The following is a 27,259-nucleotide window of genomic DNA, read 5'->3' as shown; positions in this document are numbered from 1 at the left end:
TTACACTGAGACACAGACACAGCTGTGTGAAATGCAACTTAAATGCAAGCCTGCATGATGCTGCATGGAGACAGGTGCAGACAACTGCATAGATTCAAGTTACAGTGAATCTGTTGAGTGCCAGTAAAAATGCAATGTTAGAATTGATCTGGTCAAAGAAAAAACAAAACAAAAACAGCAGCAACAAAAACTAACATCACAGTGTGTCACTATCCATGATCTAAATTGTGATCTTTTTTTCCTCTTTTATTAAATGCATTGTCGGCAAACACACCAAATTGCTGAGCCTCATTCTGTTTCTCTGTTTCAGCTCTCTTGACTTTCTTTTTGAGGCAACATTTTAGATTTTTTTTCACCCGCGGTTTTGTTTTGAGCAGATGAGCTGTGTTTTTAGGAGGCTTGTTGTTCATAATGTCAAAAAAAGAGGCTGAAACTGCTAAATTGTTTCATCTTTAATACACCTGGGCAACACACCCAGGTAATGTGGGAAACACTGCGATGTTATGGGAAGCTTGGAGAAAGATGAGAACATTAAATATCACAGCCTCTATTTTTGAGATCAGTCACTTCAGATCCCCCACTTCTGTTACAATCCAAATCATGACATCATTAATTACAATTACAGATGGCTTGATTTTTGATATGAAAACTTAAAATTCAGTCATTACTCATGCTGATAAATAGGGTACAGATTCCAGATATACTTTTACAACATCTTAATTCTGATACTAATAGAAACAGTTAAAATCAGCTTGGGAAAACCCCATCTCCGATCATGGCTTCAGTCATCAATATCAGAGCCAATCACATTTTGACACAAGTTTACCCCACAGTCCAGCATTGTGCCGATACTCCATAAGTTTCTTAATTTCGTTATCCAAACTGAGAAAGAGTGCAGAGTAAAAGACAATTTCTCCAGCTTCTCTTAGGTCTCTGTACAGCTTTCTCCTTTGAATCAGTACCAGTGCCACACCATATGTAGCGGCTTATTTTTTTTCCTTTGTGCCAGCAATGGCCGTGGCTTTAAGCATAATTATATTTTTTATTATATATTTTCAGTTTCTGCATTATGAGTGCAAGTTGGTCCTTGTGCTCAATAATAATCAAACTACTTTTTCCATTTTAACATCTAAATTCTGCATTCTGCGTTACACTTGTATTTGACCCACTGATATCGTTCTGCAGTCACTGGTTATTGAGAAGAAGGGAGAGGGTGATGCGTAATACTGTGAAAATTGGTTCAGGTTAGTTCATATCCAAAAAGGTAAAATTTTTCTCATGCTTATTGAATACCACGTCCAGAGCCAAACCAACACTGAATGTACACTAAACAAGTATTGTGTGTGTATATCCAAAGAGTGATATATATTTTTCCCATGTCATAGAGCTCAGTGGTTGTCCAAAAGTATTTAAATCTGCTTTCTCTGCTTTCTCTGCACTCTATTGTACTTTATGTTAGTTTATTTAGTATATGTTTAGTCTATTTTTCCCACTAACAGTTAGGCCTTGTTTGGTTGTTTGTTTGCTTACTTTTGACTAACCTACACTGCTGTAATGGGCTACTGGATGCTTGAATTTCCCTCAGGATCAATAAAGTATCTGTCTATCTATCTATCTATCTAAAAAGCATCAGTGAGCTGAAGTGTTGGACACACACATTGGAGATTATTTTTGCTCACTCACACAATCACAGATACTCAGTGGAGCACCAAATACCGATTAATCTGAAATAGTTCCCAAGGAAATGCACTTCCTCCCGCTTTCCCCAACTTGTATTTCCTCCTGTTTGATTAACGTGTTTAAAATTGCAGAGAGCAGCTATTTTACTAAGTTACTGAACACTAAAAATGAAATCCTGTATTCATGTTTTTCAAGATTTACATTACATTTACACTTTAGAGTTTGTCTTACTTTTTTGGGGGTGCGGCATGTTAATGAAAATAATAGTTATAGCTGAGTATTTTCATGTATTTTGAATGTATGTATGTCTGAAGGGGAACTTTGATTTAGGCTAATTTCATTAATGATCTTACATTTAAGAAGCTCGAACAAGTCATATTAGACATTTTTGCTTGATAAAAGATTGAAATCATCAATTGGTTATCAAAATAGGTGCTAACCACTCTTTTGATTACTGAAACATTACAGCTTGAATTGCTCTGATCCCAGTTTCATATTTTAACTGAATATCAGCCATAACAATTGGCTGCTGAACAATCAGGGCAGAAATACAATCAGTTTGCCTCACGCAATAAAATTATTAGAAACAAAATTCAGTATATTCTTAAGAACGCACATTTACCAGTTTCACCAATTTTAGACCTTTCTTTCTGAACAAAATTCATGATTAGTCCAGACAGTGAAATGAAATATAGTGTAGATGTTACAGTGTGGTCCCGGATGAAAAGATTATGCTATAACACAGCTAGAAAAAGTTGAACGTGTTATTACCTTTCAACATGTTTAATTTATAAGAATGCACCTATACCTGCAGACTCCAGTCCACAGAGGAATGTGGCTACATGTCATATGTCGTAGCTGAAACACATTGCAGTATAAATGCTGTTTTGTAAAATTATGTAACTATGCAACATGTATGAGGTGATAAATTAGTTCTGTAATTAAAGTACTAAATATTTGCTCTGTTATCACATAAACTTCAGTAAAGTAAACTATTGACTGGCATCTATTGTGAATTTTGTTTTTGCTGTTTACTTTTCTATTCTTAGAGCACGCCATGTGAAATGTCGTTTCACTGTCTCTTTTATGTCTCTGACTGTCTCTTGTATCTCACTCACTGAGCTGAGTCGAGTCCTTAAGTCACATCCCTGCTGCTCTACATAGCACTGTGGGATTGGTTATTCTGAGCTGATTAATATCAAACACATGTCCTTGGTCCCCAGAAATGCCATTTTGGAAGTATATTGGATAAATAGTTCTTGAGATGTTTGGAGGAAATACAGACAGACAGGCTGAGATTTTGTTCTTTATAGTTACATGTTGGTAGTGGACAGCATGCATTAAAGAAGTATAAGAAAGAATGAATAATTAATTAGCTGTGGCCTCTGGCAGCTCCATGCATTTGGTCAGCCTCAGTCTATGAAGATTGTTGGAATGGTTCTCAGCTGAAAAGTAATACAGTACAGCACAAAGTAGTTAATTATTCACGTGTTAAATTTTATGACTGTAGTTGAGTCCATACATAGAAGCTTTAACCGATAATGAGTAATTACCTGTAGCCTCAGTTGGCTCCACTGAGCTGTCTCATTTTCTGCCATCTGTCCTCATGGTACGCAGCTGAAAAGTAAATATTTCCAGTGCTGTTTATGCACTTTATTTGAAATTGGACCGACAAAACAGAGGCCATGTTTGGCCATCTGTCAGATGTGTTAACTTTAAAAGAGTCAGTGCACTAATATGACATACAGTATGTAGATTATGATACACAGACAACATGGCAACCGGTGGGCTTCACCACCTCCTAATGCAAGTAAATCTACAGCAGCACTACCTGTCTCCACAATTAAAATATCATAATTCACTGAATTTTCAGCAGATTTTCTACCTGTTTTGTTTGTCTCAACTTCTTGTCAGGAAGAGAGAGAAAGAGGGAAAGAAATAAAATAACACATTTTCTTATTGTTTCACAGCGGTGTGTTGTAAAGCACATAGAAAACATATTACACACCCACACCTGTGAGCACCCCCCAGTTCAAATCTACCACCCTGTGTGCCTCTGCCTTCCTATATGTAGATGTGCCCCAATTTTAAAAATTGTGAATTACTGTAAATATTGTGTCTGCTTTTGTATAGTTTTGAAAAGTTTTTGCTCTCTATATTTTTTTTTACTCGACTTATCTGCACCTTTGTTTTTGCTGTCCTTGTGCTGCTGTGACAATGCAAATTTCCCCTCTGTGGGACTTTAGTGTATCTGTCTTGTCATATGTTAGGATTTATTGTAATTTCAAGCAGCATGAACCCCTCAAGTTATACACATTTTCATTCCAAACCACTGTGACTGTTGTGTATTCATTGAAAGCTCTTCTGGTTCAAGAATGTGAGCTTATTGGTGGATATCTTGAAGCACAGGATCTAAGTCCTTTGCCATCTGTTTGCTTTGACTGATCCTATTTGAAAAGGTTCACTGAAGGTGCACTGGAAAGGGCTGCAGTATGTAGAGCTGGAATGCTCATTTTTATACCTCTTGTGTTCCACACCAGGGCATTGATCTCTGTATTCCTGTACTTAAAGATTCTTTGACTAATCACCAAGAAGCTCAATCAAAACAATCGAGGGATGATTTTATTCTTTTCCTCGTGGGCCCTCTGTCAGTCACCTTGTCACACTCTTTCTTCATCCAATTTCAGGCTAAACTTTCACACAAGTTATTTGCACATGTTGCACATGTGCAGTGATGACTGGGCAGTTGTGAGAAAATGGCAGCGGGTAGAGATACTTACAAGGAGAAGCACAAGTGAATGTTTCAGTTGTCCTAATGGTTGATCCAGTATGCAGCAGCTAGAGTTTTAATAGGAATCAGTAATCATATCTCCCTCATCTTCAAGCTTCTCTCCACTGGCTTCCGGTAAAATTCAGAATAGACTTTAAAATTCTCCTACTTACATATAAGGCCCTAAATGGACTAGCCCCATCATACCTGCAGGATCTAATAGTCCCATATATTCCCAATAGAACACTCAGATCACAGAGTGCAGGTTTACTTGCAGTTCCCAGAATTCATAAAAGTAGAACGGGAGGACGAGCCTTTAGCTATCAGGCACCCCTGCTGTGGAACCAGCTGCCAATCTGGGTTCGACAGGCAGACACCACCTCCACTTTTAAGACTAAACTTAAAACCTTTCTGTTTAGTAAAGCATATAATTAGCCTCAAACAAAGTGTGTAGGGCTGACAGGTATAGTTACAGTCACTTCTTGATATACAGCCACAGGTACAATAGGGCTGACTAACTGTTAATCTTTAATCTCTATCATAGCTAAGCTGCTATAGGCCTATGCTGCCGGGGGACACAAACACGATCCACCAAGCAGTTCCCCCACCTCCCCAATACCACCACCATCATATCTCCCCCACCACCTCTCCTCTTCTTTCTCTCCCCTCCTCTCCCCTCATGAGATCAACATATAATTCATTATTTTATGTCACTAACTGTGTGTCCAGTTCTCCTCGTAGTTTTGTGTTTCTCCCTCCCTTTCTTTCTCTCTCTGTATCTTTCTGCAGGTCTCTCTCTATCCAGATCTACATGTTGAACTGCATCCGGCCCTCTGACAAACCCAATGTCTACTATCAACATCTGCCCATGTAGTTCTTCTATGTAGTGCTATTATAACTAATCTAAACAACATATCAGCTAAAAAACAAATATATACAATACACAGTCAGTCACTTCAGAATTCCAGTTATAATAACCTGTCATGTTTGTCCTTTGTAATTTATGATGTTTGTTGCATGTATGTTTCTCTCTCTCTCTCTTTCATTCTCTCTGTCCTGTCTACCTCTTCTTCCCCTCCTTCACCCAGTCGTCTATCAGCAGGATGGTACTCCCTTGCAAGTCGGGTCCTGCTCAAGGTTTCTTCCTGTTAAAAGGGAGTTTTTCCTTGCCACTGTCTGCTTGCTCGGGGGTTCAGGCTCTGGGTCTCTCTAAAGCATCTAGAGACAGTTTTGATTGTATAAGGTGCTATATAAATAAATTGAAAATTGAAATTGGTACTTTATTTGTGTGGCATTCGGGAATGTGGGTGGAACTATGTATTGCACATATATCACTGATCTCATTGAACCATATCAGCCCTTTAGGGTGCTGCGTTCCTTAGATTCAGACTTACTGGTAATACCATGAATCTCCAAATGTAGATATGGAGCCAGGGCCTTCAGTTATCAAGCTCCTCTGCTGTGGAAAACGAATTACCTTCCTTTTTGACAAGGCCTATAGTTAGGACTATTCAGGCTCTGCCTGGACCAACCCCTAGTTATGCTGCTATAGGTTTAGTTTGCTGGGGGAGATCCTTAGACACTGAGCTTTCAGAGCAGGGGGACTCACTCATCATGTCCCATCACCGGTACAGCACCAACTCGCCCTCTCCCCCGGAGCTCTTGTGCTCCATCTTTTCTCAGCACTTCCAGAGCATGTTGCTGGATCCAGAATCTCGGACTTACTCTGTGTGGGGTTTTGCCCTGGGACCTGTTTCTCTCTGTATCTCTTTTTTTTTGGAATGTGTTGTTTACACACCTGTAATGTGTCTTGAGATAGCTCTGTTATGAATTGGTACTTTAAATAAAGTTGAGTTGAATTGAATTCTGTGTCAAGTTTGTTCTCCCTGTGCCCATGGGGGGGGTTTATCTGGGTACTCTGGCTTCCTCCCACAGTCCCAAACACATGCACATTAGGTTTATTAGCCACTCTACATTGCCCCTAGGTGTGAGTGTGTAAACGTGTGTGCTTGTCTGTCTTTGTGTGTCAGCCCTGCTATTGACAACTAGTGGCAACTAGTCCAGGATATACCCCGCCTCTCACCTGTTGTCAGCTGGGGTAGGCTAATAACCCTATTAACCTAGCTAACAATGTCAAAGTGCTTATTCCTCATGAGAGCCACTGAATGTTTTCACGATTTTATTTTGTCCTCTTCACCCAGGTCAGTGACAGACCCCAGAGATGGAAAGCGAGTCGCTCTCAAAAAGATGCCCAATGTCTTCCAAAACCTTGTTTCTTGCAAGAGGGTATTTCGGGAGCTGAAAATGCTGTGTTTCTTCAAACATGAAAACGTAAGTACACAGCAGTGCTTAAAAATTTTATCTACAGATACAGTTAAGTCCATATATATTGGGACAAGTGTTAGTGTTTTGGCATTTGGCCTCTGTACACCACATTAAATTTGAAATAAAACACTCAAGATGTGAGTGAAGTGATAACTTTCAGCTTTAATTCAAGGGATTTGACAAAAGTGTGGCATTAACCATTTGGGAATTCCAGTTGTTTTGCAACACCCACCCCCATTTTTGGGGCATACAGCACTTTTGTTTTGCATTTAGCCTGGGTTGCATGTTTATTTGTAATTTCTCTAATATTTTACTTTGCTCTTTGTTAAATATGCCGCTCTGCTTCCAGTAGACTTGTTTGCTTTTGTCCATCTTTGTGATTGGTCATATTCTGCAGTCAGTCATATGAATACACTCATGGCTACTATGGGAAATCCTAGGTTGACGGACAGAGTTGATAAACTTGTTGGTGTGACTGCTTAGTGAAATTGAGGTTGTTAGGGTTAGTGAAGTCAGATAATGAAAAGATATCCTGGGTATGCTGAACTTGCTTTGTAGTACAGGCCTTCGGTTGTCCACGGGGTGGGCTGTACGACTGGGCAACTCCTCACACCCAAGCATTTCTTCCCTTGTTCTTGAGCGGGCTGGACCTGATACCAGTTCCAGACCTGATCCAGTGCCTGCTGGTGGCTTGCAGGCTGTTCAGTGGACCCTTCAGTTGAAATGCTTTCTGGTGAGCCCTCTCTCTCTCCTGTCTGCTCTTAAAATGAACTTGCCTTACCAGCAGCAGACCACCCTACAGCCACTCAGCCTGTCTGCTGTGCTTTGCTCAGAAGCACTTGGGCAAAGAAGAGTGTCTCAGGAGGAGGACAGAAACCAGTAGGAGCAGCAGTAGGTCAGGTGAGAGGGATGAGTCAGGTTGATGTATACTACAACTTGCAAACCACTGTATCAGCACTGCTGCTAGCTGTTTGTTTCACAAACCAACAGCAAAAAAAATCCCATTACTCAACTGATCAGTGGTAAATTCATAGTGCCCCTTGCTGGTATTTTCCAAGTTACTCTAGCTGTAATATTTTGCAGGAACTGCGTCCATGTGGTTTTCATAGGTACACTGTTGTACCTAGGAAGTTGACAATGTTCTAAAATGGGTACGCTGGCACGATTTTTTATCCTAAACTATGCAAAAAACTGTTGACACTCGCATGTGCAATACTCAAGTCTAACAGCAAGAGGCAGCAGTGACAGTTCTGCCATGACTGACAAATGTGTCACGTAATTTCAAGAGACGGCGACATAATGTAATTATCTAGAAAACACATCTCGATACAGATACCATGCATTCACCTTCAAATCTAAAAGAAATACGTACCTTGGCTTCAACTTTCTTTAGGTGCTCTCTGCTCTGGACATACTACAACCTCCACACATCGACTACTTTGAAGAAATGTATCCTTTACCATTGATTAGCTCAAAGATGGATTCAGGGATTCCTTTATGGACCTATTGTGCAATAATTTTAAACCTGTGGGTCAGATAGCATGAATTGTTTTCAGGCAGTGGAAATTCTCTGTAGTGCCTCAACAATGCTCTGATATCATTTTTTGAGCTGGACCTTTATTAGGTTTTATTGGGCTGAAACTTCTCCTGCTTGTTGGAATACTAAAATAGGTAGTACCAGCACATAAACTGTCCATTTGAAAAGTCTTTTCAAGTTGAGTATAAAAGTTCATTCATGATGTTAAAACAATAGTTTGAATTAAGAAACCTTAACTCAACATGTGTTTACCAGTATGTTAAACACAAGTGACTGTTATGATGACAGACACTTGGTCTTATATAGTCTGAGCAGTCAAGATGCATTAACAATGCATTTATAACAGAAAAGTCGCTTTAAAAATAATACTAAATGTAACCTTCTAACTGCAGCAGAGAAACAGTGTAAGTATACATAAGATACCTCAGGCGCCATAGGTTATACCCTACCCCTAGCTAGACACAGTTAAAAAGGATGCATATATATAGATATATATATCTACATACATATTCAGTATATACAACTATCTGTCTATCTCTCTCTCTCTCTCTCTCTCTCTCTCTCTCTCTCTCTCTATATATATATATATATATATATATATATATATATATATATATATATATATATATATATATATATATATATATATATATATATATATATATATAGATATATGGATATATATATCTCGTCGCTGCCCCATGAAAAAAATGTATCTCCAAAACTCGTTTTTCCAGGACAATTTTTTTATTATGCGCTCCAATGACATGCAGTTATTTACGATCCTCCAGTCTCATTTTTATGTCCCACCAAACTTGATTGCAGGCTATTCTACATCTCCACTTAACACATTGCGCTAACAAAAGCTTGTTAGCGACCTGATAAGAAATAGGCTATTGGAACAAGACATTTGTGGACAAGGGCAGAGAATAGGGAACTGTTGGAATGCTACTACACAAGAAATCCAAGAGAGAGAGGATACATGCAGAGATTCTGGGATATATGGATGCTTCAAAAACCAACATCTATGCTAACAAAGAAGCAACTACTAGCACAGTGTTCCAACATTCTCAAACAGCAACTGCTATCACAACAAGAGAACAATGAGATACAACAACAATGCTATGGCAGGGGGGAGCCAGGGCGACAGGTTAGGGGGGAGATATCATCATCCCCACACTCCGAGATTGGGAACAGAGCCCCAGTAACAGACACAGAGTCCCTAAACACAAGGGCGACTGAACTCAGAATGAAGAAAATGACAAAGTTGGATACCTGGTACCCCTGTGGTTGATTAACATGGCTAAGGGACAAAGTACTGTCTGAAAGTCTGCTAGAAGATGTAAATGCAGTGTTACAGACTATCCCGACTAAGTTGATAACTCAAAACAATGAGCTGATGCACACCACCAGCAACAGTAATCCTTGAGATGCTTGGCTACAAGGTTAGCACCATAACAAGGAGCAAAGAGCGCTATCCCCCATGGAAGAAGAGGCTGGAAGCCAAGATCAGGGCAAAATGAAGAGAAGTCTGTTGGCTCTCAAGAGGTATGATTAAGAAAGGGCTTCCAATGAAGTCTACTTGGAGCACGCTTCAGGTGTAGACAGCTCTGTCTGCCTCCTTGAAGAGATACACATGAGAAGCAGAAGCTAAGAGATGTTCTCCATCAAATCCACCCAGGAGACTAAACAGTACTGGAAGAACATATGGGAGAAAGGGGCAACATGAGAAGCTCAAAAAATACCAAGGGTTGAAAGAAGAGCTAGAAAAGTTGTGGTGAGCGAAAGCAACAGGTGGCTGTGACCCCCATACTGGAAAAGTGGCTCCAGTAGATTTCAGAGACAGCATCGGTGGTCTCTGTCCAGAAGAGCACAGTCCTAGGAACTGCTAAGATACTGCACAGAACTGTCTTTCTGGTAGAGGACCTGAGCTTGAGGAAGACACACAATACACCATACGGGGTGAGAGGTTTGTACACATTATATATATATAAGTATTGCTTTCATTGAGATTTGCTGTTTCCTGGATGTTTCTTTCCTTAATTTCCTATTGGTCAGCTATGTGGTGACTGAACTGATGCAAAGCGACCTCCATAAGATCATCGTATCACCGCAGCCTCTGAGCTCAGACCACGCCAAAGTCTTTCTTTATCAAATTTTACGAGGTAGGTTCTCTTTTTGTAATTGTATGTCCATAAGATGCTCTCACTTATACAGCAATAGGGATGAAACATACTGGCATGTGTTTACAGGAAACAAACGGTGGATGCCAAGTAAATATTATTATTGTCTGTATTTTTCAGTACTGAGCATTTCAATTACAGCGACCCATAACTCTAACTAAAACAAGATGGATTCAGTTTTTAAATCAAGAGCTGTTCTGATTGCTGTCCTTGAACTTCTGTGTAACCTAAATTCATTTCAAGTTCATGGCTCAACTCATAGTAACATCTGTGCAGGAAGGGTTGAGTCTCACTGATGGTAGCTTTGCAGCTGTCAAGACAGAGGCAAGGTAGGAGTGTCGAATTAGTGAATTAAAATAGAGACTGAGGTGGGAGTTTCCACAGTTTTGACGTTATTTGAATACTGGCATTTATTTGAGATGTATAGTTTCAATAACTGATTTTTTTTTTGTTAAGCAAATAATCTTACATCTTGACTGAATGCTGAAAAGGTTTCAGCATATAAAATTACTGATAATTGCTAATAATTATCATTTATATATTACAAATTCTCCAGACTCTTGACTAAATCCTTTGCCTTTTTTCCTATCCCAGGAACAAAGTTCAGTATCTTTCTAAATCCTTCTGAATCCTTTCAGAGCTGGCCCTTTTTCCAGCCTTTACACTGTAACAAAATAACATGACTATTGTGGTCAGAAATTTGTTTGTACATTATCAGTGTTTAAACTATGGTCTGGGTTAATACTCAATTCTGATTGCCTGCAGGGTGTCTGTTAATTCCTGATAATGGGCAGTCCTATTGAAACTATTGAAACTGTCTGTTCATTGTCTGAAATTAATGTGCTAGCTGTTGAAACCTCGATGTTAGAAATAGATTACACATAAAAATTAAATTTTTAAGGCTTTTTGTGGTTCACCTTGCATTCTAGTAAAACTCTATGGTAAAACTTCCCACGTGGATGCTGCGATGTGATTGGAGCAGAAGCAGCCAATTACAAGTTTTTCGCCACCCAAGTTCTCTGATTGGTTGACCTTTGTGGCACATTTATAACGTGCAAAACTTGAGCTGGCGCAAGTGAAGTTGAGCGCACGTTGCTGGGCCAGACTGAGGGAAAGTCACATTGTGAGCGTGCAGCAGTCTGCCTGAGCATAGAGGAAGATATTTTTTTGAGCACAGAATCGATTTTTGTCTGCTCAACCATAAGTTTAATGTTTCTTTTTTAAAAAGTTGTGTGCTTGCAAAATGTGGCACAAATATTTTTCAATTTCAGTTTCAATTCAATTTTATTCATATAGCATCTTTTACAATCAAAATTGTTTCTAGGTACTTTACAGAAACCCAGAGCCTGAACCCTCCAGCAAGCAGACAGTGGCAAGGAAAAACTCCCTTTTAACAGGAAGAAACCTTGAGCAGGACACGGCTCACAAAGGAGAACCATCCATAGTTGACTGGGTAAAGTAGGAGAAGAAGAGGTAGACAGGACAGAGAGGATGAAAGAGGAGAATCATACATGCAATAAACATCATACATTAAAAAAGACAAACATGACAGGTTGTTATAATTGGAATGCTGAAAACCTATGTATTGTATGTATTTGTTTTTTAGTTGATATGTTGTTCACTTAGTTAAAATAGCACTATATAGAAGAACGACATAGGCAGATGTTGACAGTAGACACTGGGTTTGTCAGAGGGCCGGATGCAGTTCAACATGTAGATCTGGAGATATCTGCAGAAAGATACAGAGAGAGAAAGAAAGGGAGGGAGAGACACAAAACTATGAGGAAAACTGTAATATATAATTATATATTGATATAGAGTCTACACATTACCCTGTGAGCAAACACTTGGTGACAGAGCAAGGACAACAACTGCACTTTAGAAGCCAGAAACCTCGGAGCAGACCCTGGGTCTAAGTGGGTGGCTGTCTGCCATGGACGACTGGGTTGGGTTGACACAGAGAGAGAGAAAGAGAGAAAATGTGAGAGAGGGAGGGAGAGAAAGAACAAGAGTGAAGGTGAGAGAGAGATATAAATTAGTTAAAATGAGGTGTAGCAACAACAGTAGTGAAATAATAACAATATTGAAATATGTACTAGTTTGTCTACATCTTTCTGAGAGATGATATGCCTGGGATATGTCTTTTTGTAATGTGAGGCAGGTGAAAAAAGGCAGTCCTGGAGAATTGTTTTATGTGTGAATTTAAGGGCATGTCTTTCTACCATTGTCCTTACAGTGATGCTGGAGGACTTCACATTTGTCTGTGTTTAGTAGCAGAAAGTTGCAGTTCATCCAGGTTTTTATATCTTTAAGACACACCTGAAGTTTAATTACGGTAACTGATTGGTTTCATATGATTTCATTAATAAGTATAGTTATGTGTCATCTGCATAGCAATGAAAATTTAGTGTTAGTGTTCCCTAGTCATATTACCAGCATATACAGTATAAGGTGAATAGTACTGGTCTGAGCACAGAACCTTGTGGAACTCCATGAGTAACTTTGGCATGTATGGAGGATTTATCGTTAAAGTGTACAAACTGAGATGGATCTGATAAATGAACTGAAACCAGTGTAATGTAGTTCCTTTAATACCGATTAAACTTTAGATTAATTATTTCAATCTGTGTAATAAGATGGCACTAAGGTCTGTCAATACAAGTACAGAGACAAGTTCTTCGTCTTGTGCAATTAGAAGGTCATTTGTGATTTTGTCCAGTGCTATCTCTGTGCTATGATGATCTAAAAAAAGTGACATTTTAAAACAAGATTGTAATATATTTTATCTAATGTAACATCCTATTCTGTTGTCTCTTTCTCTCAACCATCACCACCATTAGGTCTCAAATATCTTCATTCTGCTGGCATTCTACACAGAGACATCAAGCCTGGCAATCTCCTGGTCAACAGCAACTGTGTGCTCAAGGTGTGTGGATCAGACTATGTTGCTCATATTCATTTCATATCAAGTGAACATGCCAGCCCTGAGGACATCAATACAATAAGAGAAGCCTCAGTAAATTCCACATGTTCATATCATAGTCAGTAAATTCTTTTATGATTCCATCCCTCCCTTCTCCTCCCTCGACAAATGTTCCTCAGTCTGAAAAGGCTTCACAGTTTGACAATCACTGTACACTGCTGTGGATGTTCTTTAAACTAACATTAGCCACTGAACAAAAGTCTGTTGCTGTCGCAGCACACATTTGTTTAGCAAAGGGAGTTATTGCTCACTGTTGAATGAGCCTGTTGTTGCTCATTTCATTTAGACCAAATAAAATGTTTGTATGACCTTATTGCGGTCCTTTAACAGCCACAGACAACAGATTTTACAAATATAACAAAAAATGCTTATGAACTACATTACCAACTATCTTTAACAAGCTGTAATTGAGAGTATTTAAATTTTATTGTCATGTTTTTTGTTATCTAGTCTACCATTGACACAATGCAACAACACCACAAATTATGGCCTTGTAAGTAGTTAAATAGTAGTTAAAAAGGGTGGATTCATCAACAAACTATGATGAGAAATTGGGGATGTTCAGAAATTTGTGTTTATTTATTACAATCTATATGCATCAATAAAATTATTTAACTAGAGTCAATAATACAAAGCCAAATTGATCTCACAACTGCAGCATCTACACACTTAAATACAGGTGGTAGTATGCACCTTAAAAGTGTGACGAGGAGGAGGAGAAGAGGAAGAGGAATCAGAATCTACAGGCTGAGGAGAGACAATTATGGTTCACTGGGTATGCCTCCCCAGTATGCCTTTCAGAAAGACTGATAAATAGGACTTAGACCAGCTTAATACAGTTTCTTTAATGCGAATTAAGGGTTCCAGTGTTTGTAACACGATGGTCAATGTTAATATTAAATGCAGCGCTAAGATCTAATAATGAAAGTATGACAACTCCCTCGTCTTATGCAATTAGAATGCCGATTGTAAATTTGACCAATACAGTCTTTCTATGCTACAAAGCATTGTAAAACCTGACTGGAAATCCTTAATTTCACCAACTATAACTTCTTGTATGATTTAAGGCTATCTTGCCAGACCAAATGAGATTCTTTCAGTTTGGTGGAATGTCATTTCCTTTAAAATTTTTCCAGTGTTTGCCCTAATTTGTGGGTTTGAGAGTTATACCATGAAGCTAATCTCTTCTGCTTTATACCCTTCTTTTTTAAACTAGGGCAATAGAGTTGAGTGTCATTTATAGGCAGCTTGCAGCATTACCAACAAGATGACCAATTTAGAGGGAGCGAAATTTAAAATAAGAGTCATCTGTTATTTAAACATGGCATTGAACTAAATGCCAGTGGAATCACTTTCCTAAATTTAGCGATACCACTCTCAGATAAACATCTTGTGTAGGATTTTATCATTATCTACATTTCTGATACTTCTGGTATTATTACTGCTGCTATGCATCTCTGCTTGTGTGCTCCTTCTCTCACACCCCACCCCCTCTCCCTCTCTCCCTTGCTCTCTCGCTCTCTCTCCCTCCTGCTCTCTCTCTGTCTCTCTCTCAACCCAACCGGTAAAGGCCGCCCATCTTGAGCCGGGGTCTGCTCCGAGGTTTCTGCCTTCTAAAAGGCAGTTTTTTCCTCATCACTGTCGCCAAGTGCTTGCTCAAGGGGGAATGCTGGGCTCTCTCTATTACAATTTAATTAAAGAGTTTGGTCTAGACCTGCTCTAATTGGAAAGTGTCATGAGATAACTTTTGTTGTGAATTGGCGCTATATAACTAAACTGAATTGAATTGAATTTGTTTTTTCTTAGTGACTTGTAGTCCAGTAATAGAAATTCAGAATTATTAATTGTTATTGAGATATAAGATGTTTCATTGAAAAGACTATTAAATGTTCAAATTCAGTTCCATTTGTTAGAACAAGGTAGAAAGTGTGATTAAAACAGTGAGTAGGTATATGGACATGTTGACAGAGGGCAGTCAAATCTAATGAAGAGATAAATACAGTATCAACAATGTCATTATTAGTGTCCACATCAATATTAAGATCACCAACAGTATTTACTTTATGTGTTTCAAGGACTAAACTTGATAAGAACTTTGAGAATTCAAATAAAAATTCAGAATATGGACCAGGAGCATAGTACACCGTAGAACTTATTTTCCATGCTTGGTGCAAAAGGCAAAAATCTTTTTAAAAGTCCAGATTTAATTCTCCTATTTTTATTTCTCCCCACCCCTAAGGCAGTGGCAGGATAACAACAGACACCTGCCATTGTTGAAAGGGTATAAAGTAAATATAGGAAGCTGTTATTCTATGTGGATGTACTGCCCATAGTCTACACTAGTTGTAACATACAATGATTATGTCCATTGCAGGATCAGAGTTATGGACTAGTTACTTGTATTAGTTGTCAGAATATAGCTGCAAGGACAAGAAAGAGAACACAGCATTACAAAAATTGTACCATATGACTATCCTCCAGATATGTGATTTTGGTCTGGCTCGAGTGGAGGAGTCAGACGAAGCACGGCACATGACTCAGGAGGTAGTGACACAGTACTACAGAGCTCCTGAGATCCTCATGGGGAGCCGCCACTACTCCAATTCCATTGATATCTGGTCTGTAGGCTGCATCTTTGCTGAACTGCTGGGGCGACGCATCCTCTTCCAAGCCCAAAGTCCTATTCAGCAGGTAATTCTTGCCCTCTTCAGATAAAATGAGATGAGCCAAGAGAAAACTTTAGTCATAGCGAAACGAACATATATAAATTAGAAATATACCACATACGGTATACTTACACAGAAAAATAAAATATACATAATAAAATAAAATGTCACAATGTTAAAATAATTATGTTAATGCCTTTTCAACTCAGCTGCAGAGAGAACCAGGCTTTTATTTTTGATACCCAGTTTCATATGTCCATGCTTGATGTTATCTCCAGAAAAGCATTGAGATGGACACTTAAATGAAAAATGCCGAATAGACACGATCAGAACTAATTAATGAAGCAGTAGATTTCTTTATAAAGATGAAGTGGTGTGCAGAGTGGTGAGTAAGAGTCTGTTATTATACTCATGGAATTAAAGCTGAACTAGAGTGGAAAATGGACATAATACTGAATTCAGCATGTTAAAATCTTACAAATGGCAAGCAATAAATTTAAAATCAAAATGGACGCAAATGTGCAAATGTATTACTATGTCACAAAAGTATACAAAAGAATACATAAATGAGAAAACACTGAATAAATAATCTGTATCATGGGACATTGCGCTGTCAATGAAAAACGGTATATATGGCATTTATCTAAATAGTGGAATGAGTTTGATGTATTGAATTATTAATGATAATGATGCTCGTCAGATTCTAGATTCACTTAAGAGTAAATCATGGTTATAAAAAAGATGATAGGCAGAGTGGAGTTAATATGCTGTATACCTGAAAGTAGAGCTACACTGAATATGTGTGTGTCTTTTTGCCCTGTTGGCTTGTAGCTGGATTTAATCACTGACCTGTTGGGGACTCCGTCTATGGAGGCCATGAGGACAGCATGTGAAGGTGCTCGTGCACACATTCTCAGAGGACCTCACAAACAGGTAAGCCATCTATTTTTGAAGAAAGCTTTCCACCTGGTTTTCTGAAAAGATTAAATGATAGTAGTGCATACTGTTTGTTATTAGTGTTTAAACTGCTTGTCATTTTGACGATGAAAGAACAATCTTGGACACTGCATTGTGAATGGCTGCCCTCTATGGGATTATTTGGGGGTCAGTTGTGGTAATGACAGCCTGGAATGCATCCTCCTGCCATCCATTGCCTATACCGCTTATCCATCAGGGTGGCAAGGGAGCTGGAGCCTATCCCAGCTGACTACGGACGAGAGGCGGGGTACACCCTGGACTGGTCGCCAGTCAATCGCAGGGCCAACACACAAAGACAGACAATCATACATTCACACCTAGAACTTTAGAGTCGCCCATTAACCTAATGGTTCATTTTTGTGATTATGGTAAGAAGACGGAGTAGTGAAAACCCACGCAGACACAGGGAGAACATGCAAACTCCACATGGAAGGGCCCAGACCGGGATTCAAACCTGGAATCCTATTGCTGTGAGGTGACAGTGCTAACCACTGCACCACCGTGCCGCCCAGCCTGGAATATCCATTCATCCATAGCCATTTAAAAATCAAATGTGAATTAACAAAATTTTGTGTTTTTTTTTTCCTGAAATGTTTTTTTTTTCCACTGAAACACTGCAACCAGTACTACTGACTTCTGCTTTTAACTCAATGGGGTTTATACATGTCACTGCTTATTGAGAAACCTCTGACCCACCCAACAAAATGGAGAAACTGTACCTCAAAGCCTGTTGCACACCATTTCACCCTATTTCAAAGAAGCAAGTTATTCAACTCAGGAACTATGGCAAAACAGTGCACATTATTTTCAGATTGAACATGTCCCAGATCTCACTCCTCCTTTGACCATGCCCCCACATGCAAGAGCAGCTTCCAACTCTACCTGTACCTGTTTACATCTGTGGACAACTTTGAGTAACACCTCTTTTTGGAAGTTCTTCCACTGATTTTAGTCATTTGATTTTGTCCTTACTATGATGATGATAAAATGATAAAATCTAAATATCCCTGTATAAACAACAATTTATTCAAAAATGCTCAGATATGTGGAAAGAAGATTTTTAAAAAGACTGAATGATGTGTTTATCTTTAAGGTATCCTATTAAGTTTTCGTGTAATGAAACTTTTACATTCAGTGACTGTTATCAAAACACATTGTGTGACTGTTAACAAATTTGTTAAGTATGTTTTGTTCTCATTTAATCATTGCAAAGGTTAAGATTTATAAACCTTATATCCATGCTTTAATCCCAGCTTCTTCTTTTGCTGGAACATTACTGTTTCACAGTACATTTTTAACAAATACCATAAATTAAAATGTAATATTTGGTGAACATGTGTATAAGGTGTACCCGGAACTGGAGGAGATAGAGGAGGATGTTTGATGCGATGTTTGTTTTGTCTGCAGCCATCCCTTCCTGTTTTGTACACACTGTCTAGCCAAGCAACCCATGAAGCTGTCCACCTGCTCTGCAGGATGCTGGTGTTTGATCCGGTGAGTGATTATGCCATACTTAGTTTTCTTTTTCTTTTTTTTTCGGATGTTTCACTAATGATTGAAACCCATTCAGTGAGGCACTGAAGTATAGTTATAGATATGTACAGTATAACACAGCACACTGTGCTTGTCATGACAATGGTCTGTATGAAGCAAGCAACAAAACTAAACACACCATTTGAGCTCTGTTGGTAAGTGCACACACAAACCTCATTCAGAGGAGATAAACAGATGGGGAGTGAAGTATTTACTGTGCTCCTTAACTCATGATTTCAGACAACCTTTTAACATAGTGAAATTACAGGATGTTGTTTGTAGTAGACATGGACATTCAGCAGGACAAAGCCCATGAAACCTATTCAAAGACACTGGGAAACTGTAATGAGGTAGAATCTGGGGGTATGTTAGATAACAGAGAGAGGTAAAAATATTGGAAAAATGTTTCTGTTTTATTTCTCTTGATATGCGTTCTGAGATGATGAAGATGAATGTAAAATGTATTTAATAGTCTTGTTTGTGTTTGTACAGTCAAAGAGGATCTCGGCAAAGGATGCCCTGGCTCATCCTTACCTGGATGAGGGTAGACTGCGCTACCATACATGCATGTGCAAATGCTGCTACACCACATCCTCTGGCCGTGTTTACACCAGTGACTTTGAACCTGTCACTAATCCCAAGTTTGACGATGGTTTTGAGAAGAACCTGAGCTCTGTGAGACAGGTCAAAGGTAAGTTTATCAAATGATGCTTTTCAGGGGAATACACACAACTAAACTTTTCTTTCTTTTGTTAAGACATACAAGTGAATGTATAGTTGAATTTACCTCAGCGTTACTTTCCATATCAACATTATGTCCACCTGTATACCACCTGCTCTCTCTCTCTCTCTCTCTCTCTCTGTCTCGCTCTCTCTCTCGCTATATACATATATAGATGTCTATATATATAGATATATATATAGATATATCTATATATATACGGTCAGGCACCCACCATTCCATCTGAAAGAGTTGATAGTCCCCTATTATCTCACCAGAGCTTTGCATTCCCAAAAACGCAGGGCTACTTGTGGTTCCTAGAGTCCTCAAAAGTGGATTGGGAAGCAGAGCCTTTAGTTATCAAGCTCCTCTACCATGGAACCATCTTCCGGTTTCGGTCCGGGAGGCGGACACCCTCTCTATATTTAAGAGTAGACTAAAAACTTTCCTCTTTGATAAAGCTTATAGTTAGGGCTGGCCTAGGCCGGCCCCTAGTTATGCTGCTATAGGCTTAGACTGCCGGGGGCCCTCCCATGACGCACTGAGCTCTTTCTTCCTCTCCCTCTCCTTCTGCACACATTTATCTCCCATTTATGCATATCACTAACTCAACTTCTTCCCTGGAGTCCTTGTGCTTTCTCGTCTTGCAGGTTCCCATTGATTCCTACCACGAACTGCTCGAAACTCACTGTAATTACTACTGTTTAGTCATAATTTATTTTAATTCTATTACTACTCTGCTGCAGCTGCTACCATTATTATTGTTGCTAATATTGCTATCATAATCACCATAATACCTTCTGTATACTTCATTGTCATTGTCATTATCTACAGTTCCAATACTTCTGTATTATTACTGCTGCTATGCATCTCTGCTTGTGTGCTCCTTCCCTCATGCGCCGCCCCCTCTTGCTCTCTCCTTGTCTGTGTATCTTTCTTTCTCTCTCTCTCTCTCTCTCTCTCTCCCTCTCTCTCAACCCAACCAGTCAAGGCAGATGGCCGCCCATCTTGAGCCGGGGTCTGCTCCGAGGTTGCTTGCTCAAGGGGAATGTTGGGCTCTCTGTATTACAGTTTAATTAAAGAGTTTGGTCTAGACCGGCTCTAATTGGAAAGTGTCATGAGATGACTTTTGTTGTGAATTGGCGCAATATACAGTAAATAAACTGAATTGAATTGAATATTTCTGTCTGTCACTGACAGTGACTTTAGGATGCCGTAAGCAAGAAAGTAAGAATTTGTTTACTGATCTTCCTCTGCTCTGTGTATTTTCCTCACAGAGCTCATCCATCAGTTCATTTTGGAACAGCAAAAAGGGAGTCGCGTGCCACTCTGCATTAACCCTCAATCAGCTGCTTTCAAAAGCTTTATCAGGTAGGAGGCTCTTTAATACACAACAGATCCTGTATGTATTCATACCAAAGATAGAGCACATTAATCAGATGGCTAGGTAGTAGATGGAGCTAGGCCAGCAGTTTCCCTTCTTCCGGTACTTGTGCTAAGCTAGGGTGAACAAGTTACATACCTTTTCTCTGCGCATACATTACATTGATAGTAGTGATCTAAGTCTAGGTAAGATTATAAGCGTTTCCCAAAACTGGAGAGAGCATCTTTCTTCTGCGGCTGGTAGTGTTACTGCTTTCTCTCTGCAGTGTTGTTATCATTAACACTAATTCCAGTTGAAGTATGAAGTTTGAAATTCCTAACTGCACTACACTACCTAATGATTTAAAAGTTTAAGGTCATTCAATTCAGATAATTGTATTTTCTAAGAAGTAAATTTAGAGTTGCATATTTCTGTAAAAATTAAAACAATTAGAAGCGTCTGTCATAGTAAGAGGGTTCCAGGTTCAAAACCAGTCTGAGCTCTTCTGTGCAGAGTTTGCATGTTCTCCCTGTGCCTGCGTGGGTTTTCTCCGGGTACTCCGGCTTCCTCCCACAATACCAAAAACATGCACATTAGGTTAATTGGCTACTCTAAATTGCCCCTAGGTGTGAGTGTGAGAGTGTGTGGTTGTCTGTCTTTGTGTGTTGGCCCTGTGATTGACTGGCGACCAGTCCAGGGTGTACCCCGCCTCTCGCCCGTAGTCAGCTGGGATAGGCTCCAGTCCCCCCACAGCCCTGACTGATAAGCGGTATAGAAAATGAATGAATGAAACAATTAGAAGAGAAATAACTATTGAATGGGTAATGTAAATTTAAATCTATATACAAACCTGGACAGTGTGCAGCTTATAAGCACATATACAGACAGGTTCGACTCCCGGTCTGGGCCCTTCAAGTAACAACTGTCAAGTAACAACTGTCTCTGACTGAAAGACATCTTAATAGCTAATGTTAACTTCACCTACTTGTTGGCCTTCTTTTGAACAGTTCCACAGTGGCTCAGCCCTCTGAAATGCCCCCCTCTCCACTGGTGTGGGAATAACTGATGAGCTGCTAAACTGGGAACAAGAACGTGTCTCATCACCTGTCATCTGCGTAGCATTTCACTGGAGTGCAGGACTCACAGGTCTGCTGTGTTTATGCTGAAATAAGAAACAAATGAAGAGAAATCCACTGATAATTACTCTGTGTGTGTATTAGAGGGGTTTGGTGTACAAACAAACGAGAAATGCTCTGTAGACCAAATCGGAATGTTTTTAAAAGCCCATCTGGTCACTTCCAGGTAGTAGATTTAATAGTTATTGCATCTTAATAAGATATTTTTTGTTTTGGGATATATATGTATCCCTAAAGATGTCTATTTTAGCATTTTCCTAATTACAAATTGGTTAATTTTCCACACTGTCAGGCTACTCTCCATTATGACACTCACCTTTACCTCTGCACAGGTAAATGAAATCTGACATAGCTTCTTATTCAGATAATCGATTGTAATTGTATCGTTAGGGTCAGTGTTTTTTCCAAATGAAATCTCCCTATGTAGAACATGGCTCCAGCACATTGATATTTTAACTAATTAAAAATATTCTATCTATCCCTATCCTTCATGTTACCTTGCACATTTGGCCATAGTGCCTATAGACACACACACACACACACACACACACACAGTAGTACTGTGCCATCAGTCTTCGGCCACCATTAGATTTGTTGTTTTTGTTGCAAAATTTTAATAATCATCCATGTTCTTTCACAGGAAATATGTGAATTATATACATAAAATTTAAAAATACAATTTTCAGAACAACATGGCTTCTACAGACAAAAGCTGGTATTTAGCGTGACCTCCCTTGGCACTGAGCACATCCTGAACTCTTTTGGAGAGACTGTCATGAAGTTTTCGAAAGTAATCTTCATCTATGCCCAGGCTTCTTTCAGCATTTCCTAGAGTTCTTCTTTAGTTTTTGTTGGTCTTTTATTTCTTTCTCTGTCCAGGTGATCCTATACTGCCTCTGTAATATTCAGGTCTGGAATCCACTTATGATTTCACTGCACTGGCAGTGTGCTTGGGATTGTTATCATGCTGAAAAATAAAACCATTCCCAATCAGGTGCTTTCCAGAAGGAATGGCATGATGAATTAAAACTTCTCTGTACTTTTAAGCATCCATGATCCCATCAATTGGGACAGTATTGCCAGCATCACTGGCAGAAATGCAGCCCCAAACCAGGATAGATCCTCCACCATGTTTCACTGATGGCTGCAAGCACTCATTCTTCTATATCTCTCCAGCTCACATATCGTCAACGATTGAATCAAAACAAAAAAAAAAAAAAAAAATCAATTTGGATTCAACACTCCATGATACTCTTTGCCACTGATCTTCCTTCCAATCATTGTGAGCTTTGTTAGCTTATCTTAGCCTTTTCACTGTGTTCCCCTTCCTAAAAAGTGGTTCCTTAGCTGCTACCCTTCCACAAAAACCATTCCTGGTCAAGCTTCTTCAGACTGTAGAAGGGTCAATTTGGCATCCCAATGAAGCTGCCAGATGCTCAGCATGGTCATTGCTGGACTTCTTCTAGTCTCTTAAAGAAAAAACTCAGAGAAACTTCTCATCAGATTTTGAAAGTTTTCTTCCCGTCCTTTATTGTCCTCAACCTCTCCTGATTCTTCAGATTTCTTTAGAACAGCTTGAACACCACATCTTGAGTATCCAGTTTGTTTGCTGATTTCCGTTTGAGAGTGGCCTTGATGATGCAAAATTATGATTTTATGTCTGTCAAATACTGTGATCTTTTGCATTTTGAATGGAAGGATGTAATTGAAGGTTGATCATATACATATTAGCAAGCTTCCAATGAGTTAAACTCATACAGTATGTTCAAGCATGTCTTAGACAAATCTGGTGTAATAGACCTTTTTCACAGCAGTCATTTTGACATGAAATAGCAGGACAAATGCAAGTGTTAGCAGTGACATTAATTAGGGTTCCATTCCATTTAGGTTTAAGAGAGCCAGGTTCCTTCCGTTGCTCTGGTGTAAGAGGAGGTCACTATAAATAATTTTTTTCTATTTTGTTTAATACCACATACACATTTTCTGTATTTTCTGGTTGTATTTTAATACAGAGACTGAGAAATAATTACCGTATATATATGGTCATTATACCATTGCTAAAACAACAAATCTAATGACAGCCTAAGACTTTTGCATAGTACTGTACATATACATGTATGGTGTGTGTGTGTGTGTGTCTGTGTCTGTTATTTCTGTTGTTTTACATAATTTCATTGATGACTTTATACATGAGGCTCCACAATATTTCTAATTAAGCTGAACCTGCCCCAATGTGTAAACTTCTGTCAGTCCTTGTGGAAAGGGTCAGGTATCCCTTGAAAAGATAAATAACAGCTTTATTTCTGTTTGAAATAATGAATCTGACTGCTGACATTGTTCACAAGATTAGCATATTTTTGTGATCAATTTGAATGGAATCTTCTTTGGTTTGTAGGTGAATAGTGTTTTGTTGTTCAGATGATTTAGTTTTTGAAGAACAATTAAACCTTTCTGTGAAAAGGCAAATAGTTAAAAACAGGTACAGACTAAATGCTGTCCCTGCGCCATGCTCAAAACAACACAACTCATGTGACTTCAGAAAGCCTACAGTCATTTTCTGTACCTACGAAGGAACAAGGCAACAGAACAGAAAGTCTTGTGACGCTAACTTTTCCCCCTCCTTCTGTGTCTCTTCTACTTGTAATATTCAGTGCATTACCAGCCTAGCTGAACGGTCCCATCAAACTAACTCAATAGTTGTTTGCTTATTAAGGCATGTGTGCTTTCTTCTTTTGCACCTGCGGGTTTCACTGCTTGGACAGTAAGGTAACTATTCACACACTCAGCCAAATTGAGCAAACTTTACCCAAAGAGAGTGAGAGAAAGTCATGAAAAGATCTTGGAACACAAAACAGCCGAAACTCCACCAAACCTAAAGGTTAGTTTAAAGGAAAACTTATTTTTCACAACGTAGGTCTTATTTTCCAGCCTGTGCCATTCTTCCTGTGTTTGAGAATATTTTACTCAACACTTTGATTATGTTGTGTCATGTTGGTGAGTGGTCATAAGATGCACTGATTGACCTTGTGACTGCTATGGCCTCTGTTTTTTTGCTGGTTGTCCCTCTCTTTCTCCCTGTCTTTTCTTTCCTTTCAAAAGTTCTTTAATTAGACATATTCATGTTAACACAATGACCAGACTACTTCGAACAGTGCAATGAATGAACACTGGTGTATTCATATTTTCAACAGTCTCCTTTCCCAGTGTTTCATCATTTTGAATATGCAGCTAATACATGCTTTCAATACCTGCAGAGTAACTGGAGAATGTCAACAGCAGTCAAATGTGGGATCAAGGTCTGTTTGAATCTACACTAACGATGGACCAATGAAATCAGTGTATAGTTTATAACTGGTGTGTTCAGACAGACTGTGGTGGAGTAGACTGTTCCCCCATAGTTTCTTCAAAGTAACTGGGTGCTCATTTTGTTCTCTTGGTTGTATTGCTCTTCTCATAACTGAAAGGGGTGATGGCCAACACTATGAGAATCAAACCCAGAGTGTAAAGAAATCCTTAAAAATACTGTAGAACTGTAGAAAAAGGATGTGGTAGCTTACTGCAGACAAGATCCAGTCTTCCTTTGGAGGCTGCCTTTGTAAAAACAACAGGTCTGTTCTTCTTATTATTCTTTGATTATAAGGACAAATGAGCAACATTTGTTATGAACAAAATATCATATGAAAAGTAAATGGTAAAGAAGCAGATAAACCAGCAATATTATTATTTAAAGATGTTAATTCTTGTTCTGTCTACTTGAATATATCACCACATACTGTTGACCATCATGGATTGCACTCAAGCAACTCACCATAAGACACAAACAAGTAGCATATGAATGATGTATACCTGATGGCATGGTCTCATCAGTATGGATTTTTCTAAATTGTAATCCACTGCTGAAGTGTGCTTGGCTCATCCTCATACTTGTACTCTGTCTCCAGAAAAAAATAGCTTTGAAGTAAATTATTTAATATATTTTTAGAATTGTTTTTTTTATTCCTGTTCTTGTGTCCCATGGCATGTATTCCTCTCACACCTCAAAGTATGATTATGTATATATGTTAAATGGAGAAGAAAATCTACACACCAACTTAAAAACCAATACCACTGTATAGAAATTCTATTAGCCTCCACATTTTTAAGGCTGTGAAATTAATTTTATTTTTAAAACTTGCATACAAATGTATATATTTTCTTGATTTTTACCCTGCAACTAGGATCTGTAGAGGAAATAAATCCAATTCAGTCATGTTAACTGTATCTTGGGTGTACAGCAGAGTTGTAGATATATGTAAGGAGAAGCCTTTCTTTGTTATTGTTGTTAATTATTTCATCACAGCAGCACTGTGTGAATATGTATATAAAAGATTCACAATGTTGGTCTCTACCTCTTGAACTTAATAACTTGGCTTTGTTTACCCCCATGCATTTCTGATTTCACATGGGGATGAATTGAAAACACTTGAATGTCTATTCAAGCTTTTATACTGAAATGATAAAATATACTTCCCCCTTCTCCAGCTTCCCCCCACCCCACTGCAAACTTTTCCTGGACTATCCAAGTGCAAAGCATTCACCTGAAATTTTGAATCATCAGATGTTTGTATTACAGAGTCCTAACAATAGCCAAGGGTTCACTGACTGTTAGTCAATTTTTCACTCTTTGATAGAATAGACTCTTATGGGTGGGAGAGTCAGTACTTACACCACAGTAGCTGTGTTCAAAGCTCTGTATCAATGAATAGATTTAATACAGTCTTTATTAAGTTTCACATAACACTTTCTTCTTTTTTTTTAAACTCTTTTTAGGCTACTGAGAATTAGACCAGTGTGGATTTGTTTTTTGCAGGCTCTACTATATATAGTTGGGGTTCAATAACGTTTAATCAAAATCACAACAACTAACTATGATTATGAAGAACTTAAACACAGATTCAGTTTAGATCTTTACTCACCTGTTTTTGCATAGAACAGTAATATGTGAAATGGTTTGATAATAAAAAGTGCAAGGAGAGGTTCATTACGAGATTCATTAGTGTTTCCTTATATTCCCTAACAAAGACCTGGATCTAATATGGAACTGGCTATAAGAGCCCGCCCCAGTAGTTTATACATTTGTTTCCATTTGTTTATACTGTTCTGATTGGCTGCAGGATAATTCTTTTCAAACAGCTGGATGCTGTGGCTTCTTCTGCTTGTTTTTGTAATGTTTATTTCAAGGTCGACAAAGACAGCATCAGCAAAAAGTTTCCAAGGTTCAGCATACTATTGTGTGGTTCAGAGAGCTCAATACACTGCAATCTTAGAAAACCGAGCAAAAAAAGGATAGAACAAAAACAAATGAAGAAAACATAATTTTTCAACACTACCAGCATTTAGAAAAA

At 38.7% G+C, this 27,259-nt stretch overlaps 1 protein-coding gene across 2 annotated transcripts in view; it reads left to right on the top strand.

Annotated features, from left to right (window-relative positions):
• Window positions 1-26,254, top strand: part of nlk2 (nemo-like kinase, type 2) — a 32,095-nt gene extending 5,841 nt beyond the window's left edge. The window contains exons 2-12 of one of the 2 annotated variants that reach the window (XR_006843280.1): window positions 6,652-6,781; window positions 8,169-8,224; window positions 10,371-10,477; window positions 13,336-13,421; window positions 15,960-16,169; window positions 16,976-17,077; window positions 18,530-18,616; window positions 19,148-19,346; window positions 20,654-20,747; window positions 21,747-21,885; window positions 25,130-26,254. Coding sequence is in view for 1 of the 2 variants with exons in the window: in XM_046388072.1 (XP_046244028.1) it covers window positions 6,652-6,781; window positions 8,169-8,224; window positions 10,371-10,477; window positions 13,336-13,421; window positions 15,960-16,169; window positions 16,976-17,077; window positions 18,530-18,616; window positions 19,148-19,346; window positions 20,654-20,747; window positions 21,747-21,801 (1,126 nt within the window). In the remaining variant the exon portion in view is untranslated. Of the gene's footprint in view, window positions 1-6,651; window positions 6,782-8,168; window positions 8,225-10,370; window positions 10,478-13,335; window positions 13,422-15,959; window positions 16,170-16,975; window positions 17,078-18,529; window positions 18,617-19,147; window positions 19,347-20,653; window positions 20,748-21,746; window positions 23,115-25,129 lie in introns of those variants that run through there. The other variant, XM_046388072.1, reaches the window with a different exon arrangement.
• Window positions 26,255-27,259: the final 1,005 nt, after the last annotated feature.

This window comes from Scatophagus argus, chromosome 5 (assembly GCF_020382885.2).
Source record: "Scatophagus argus isolate fScaArg1 chromosome 5, fScaArg1.pri, whole genome shotgun sequence".
NCBI lineage: Eukaryota > Metazoa > Chordata > Actinopteri > Scatophagidae > Scatophagus > Scatophagus argus.
This window is presented reverse-complemented; position numbering and strand designations above follow the sequence as displayed.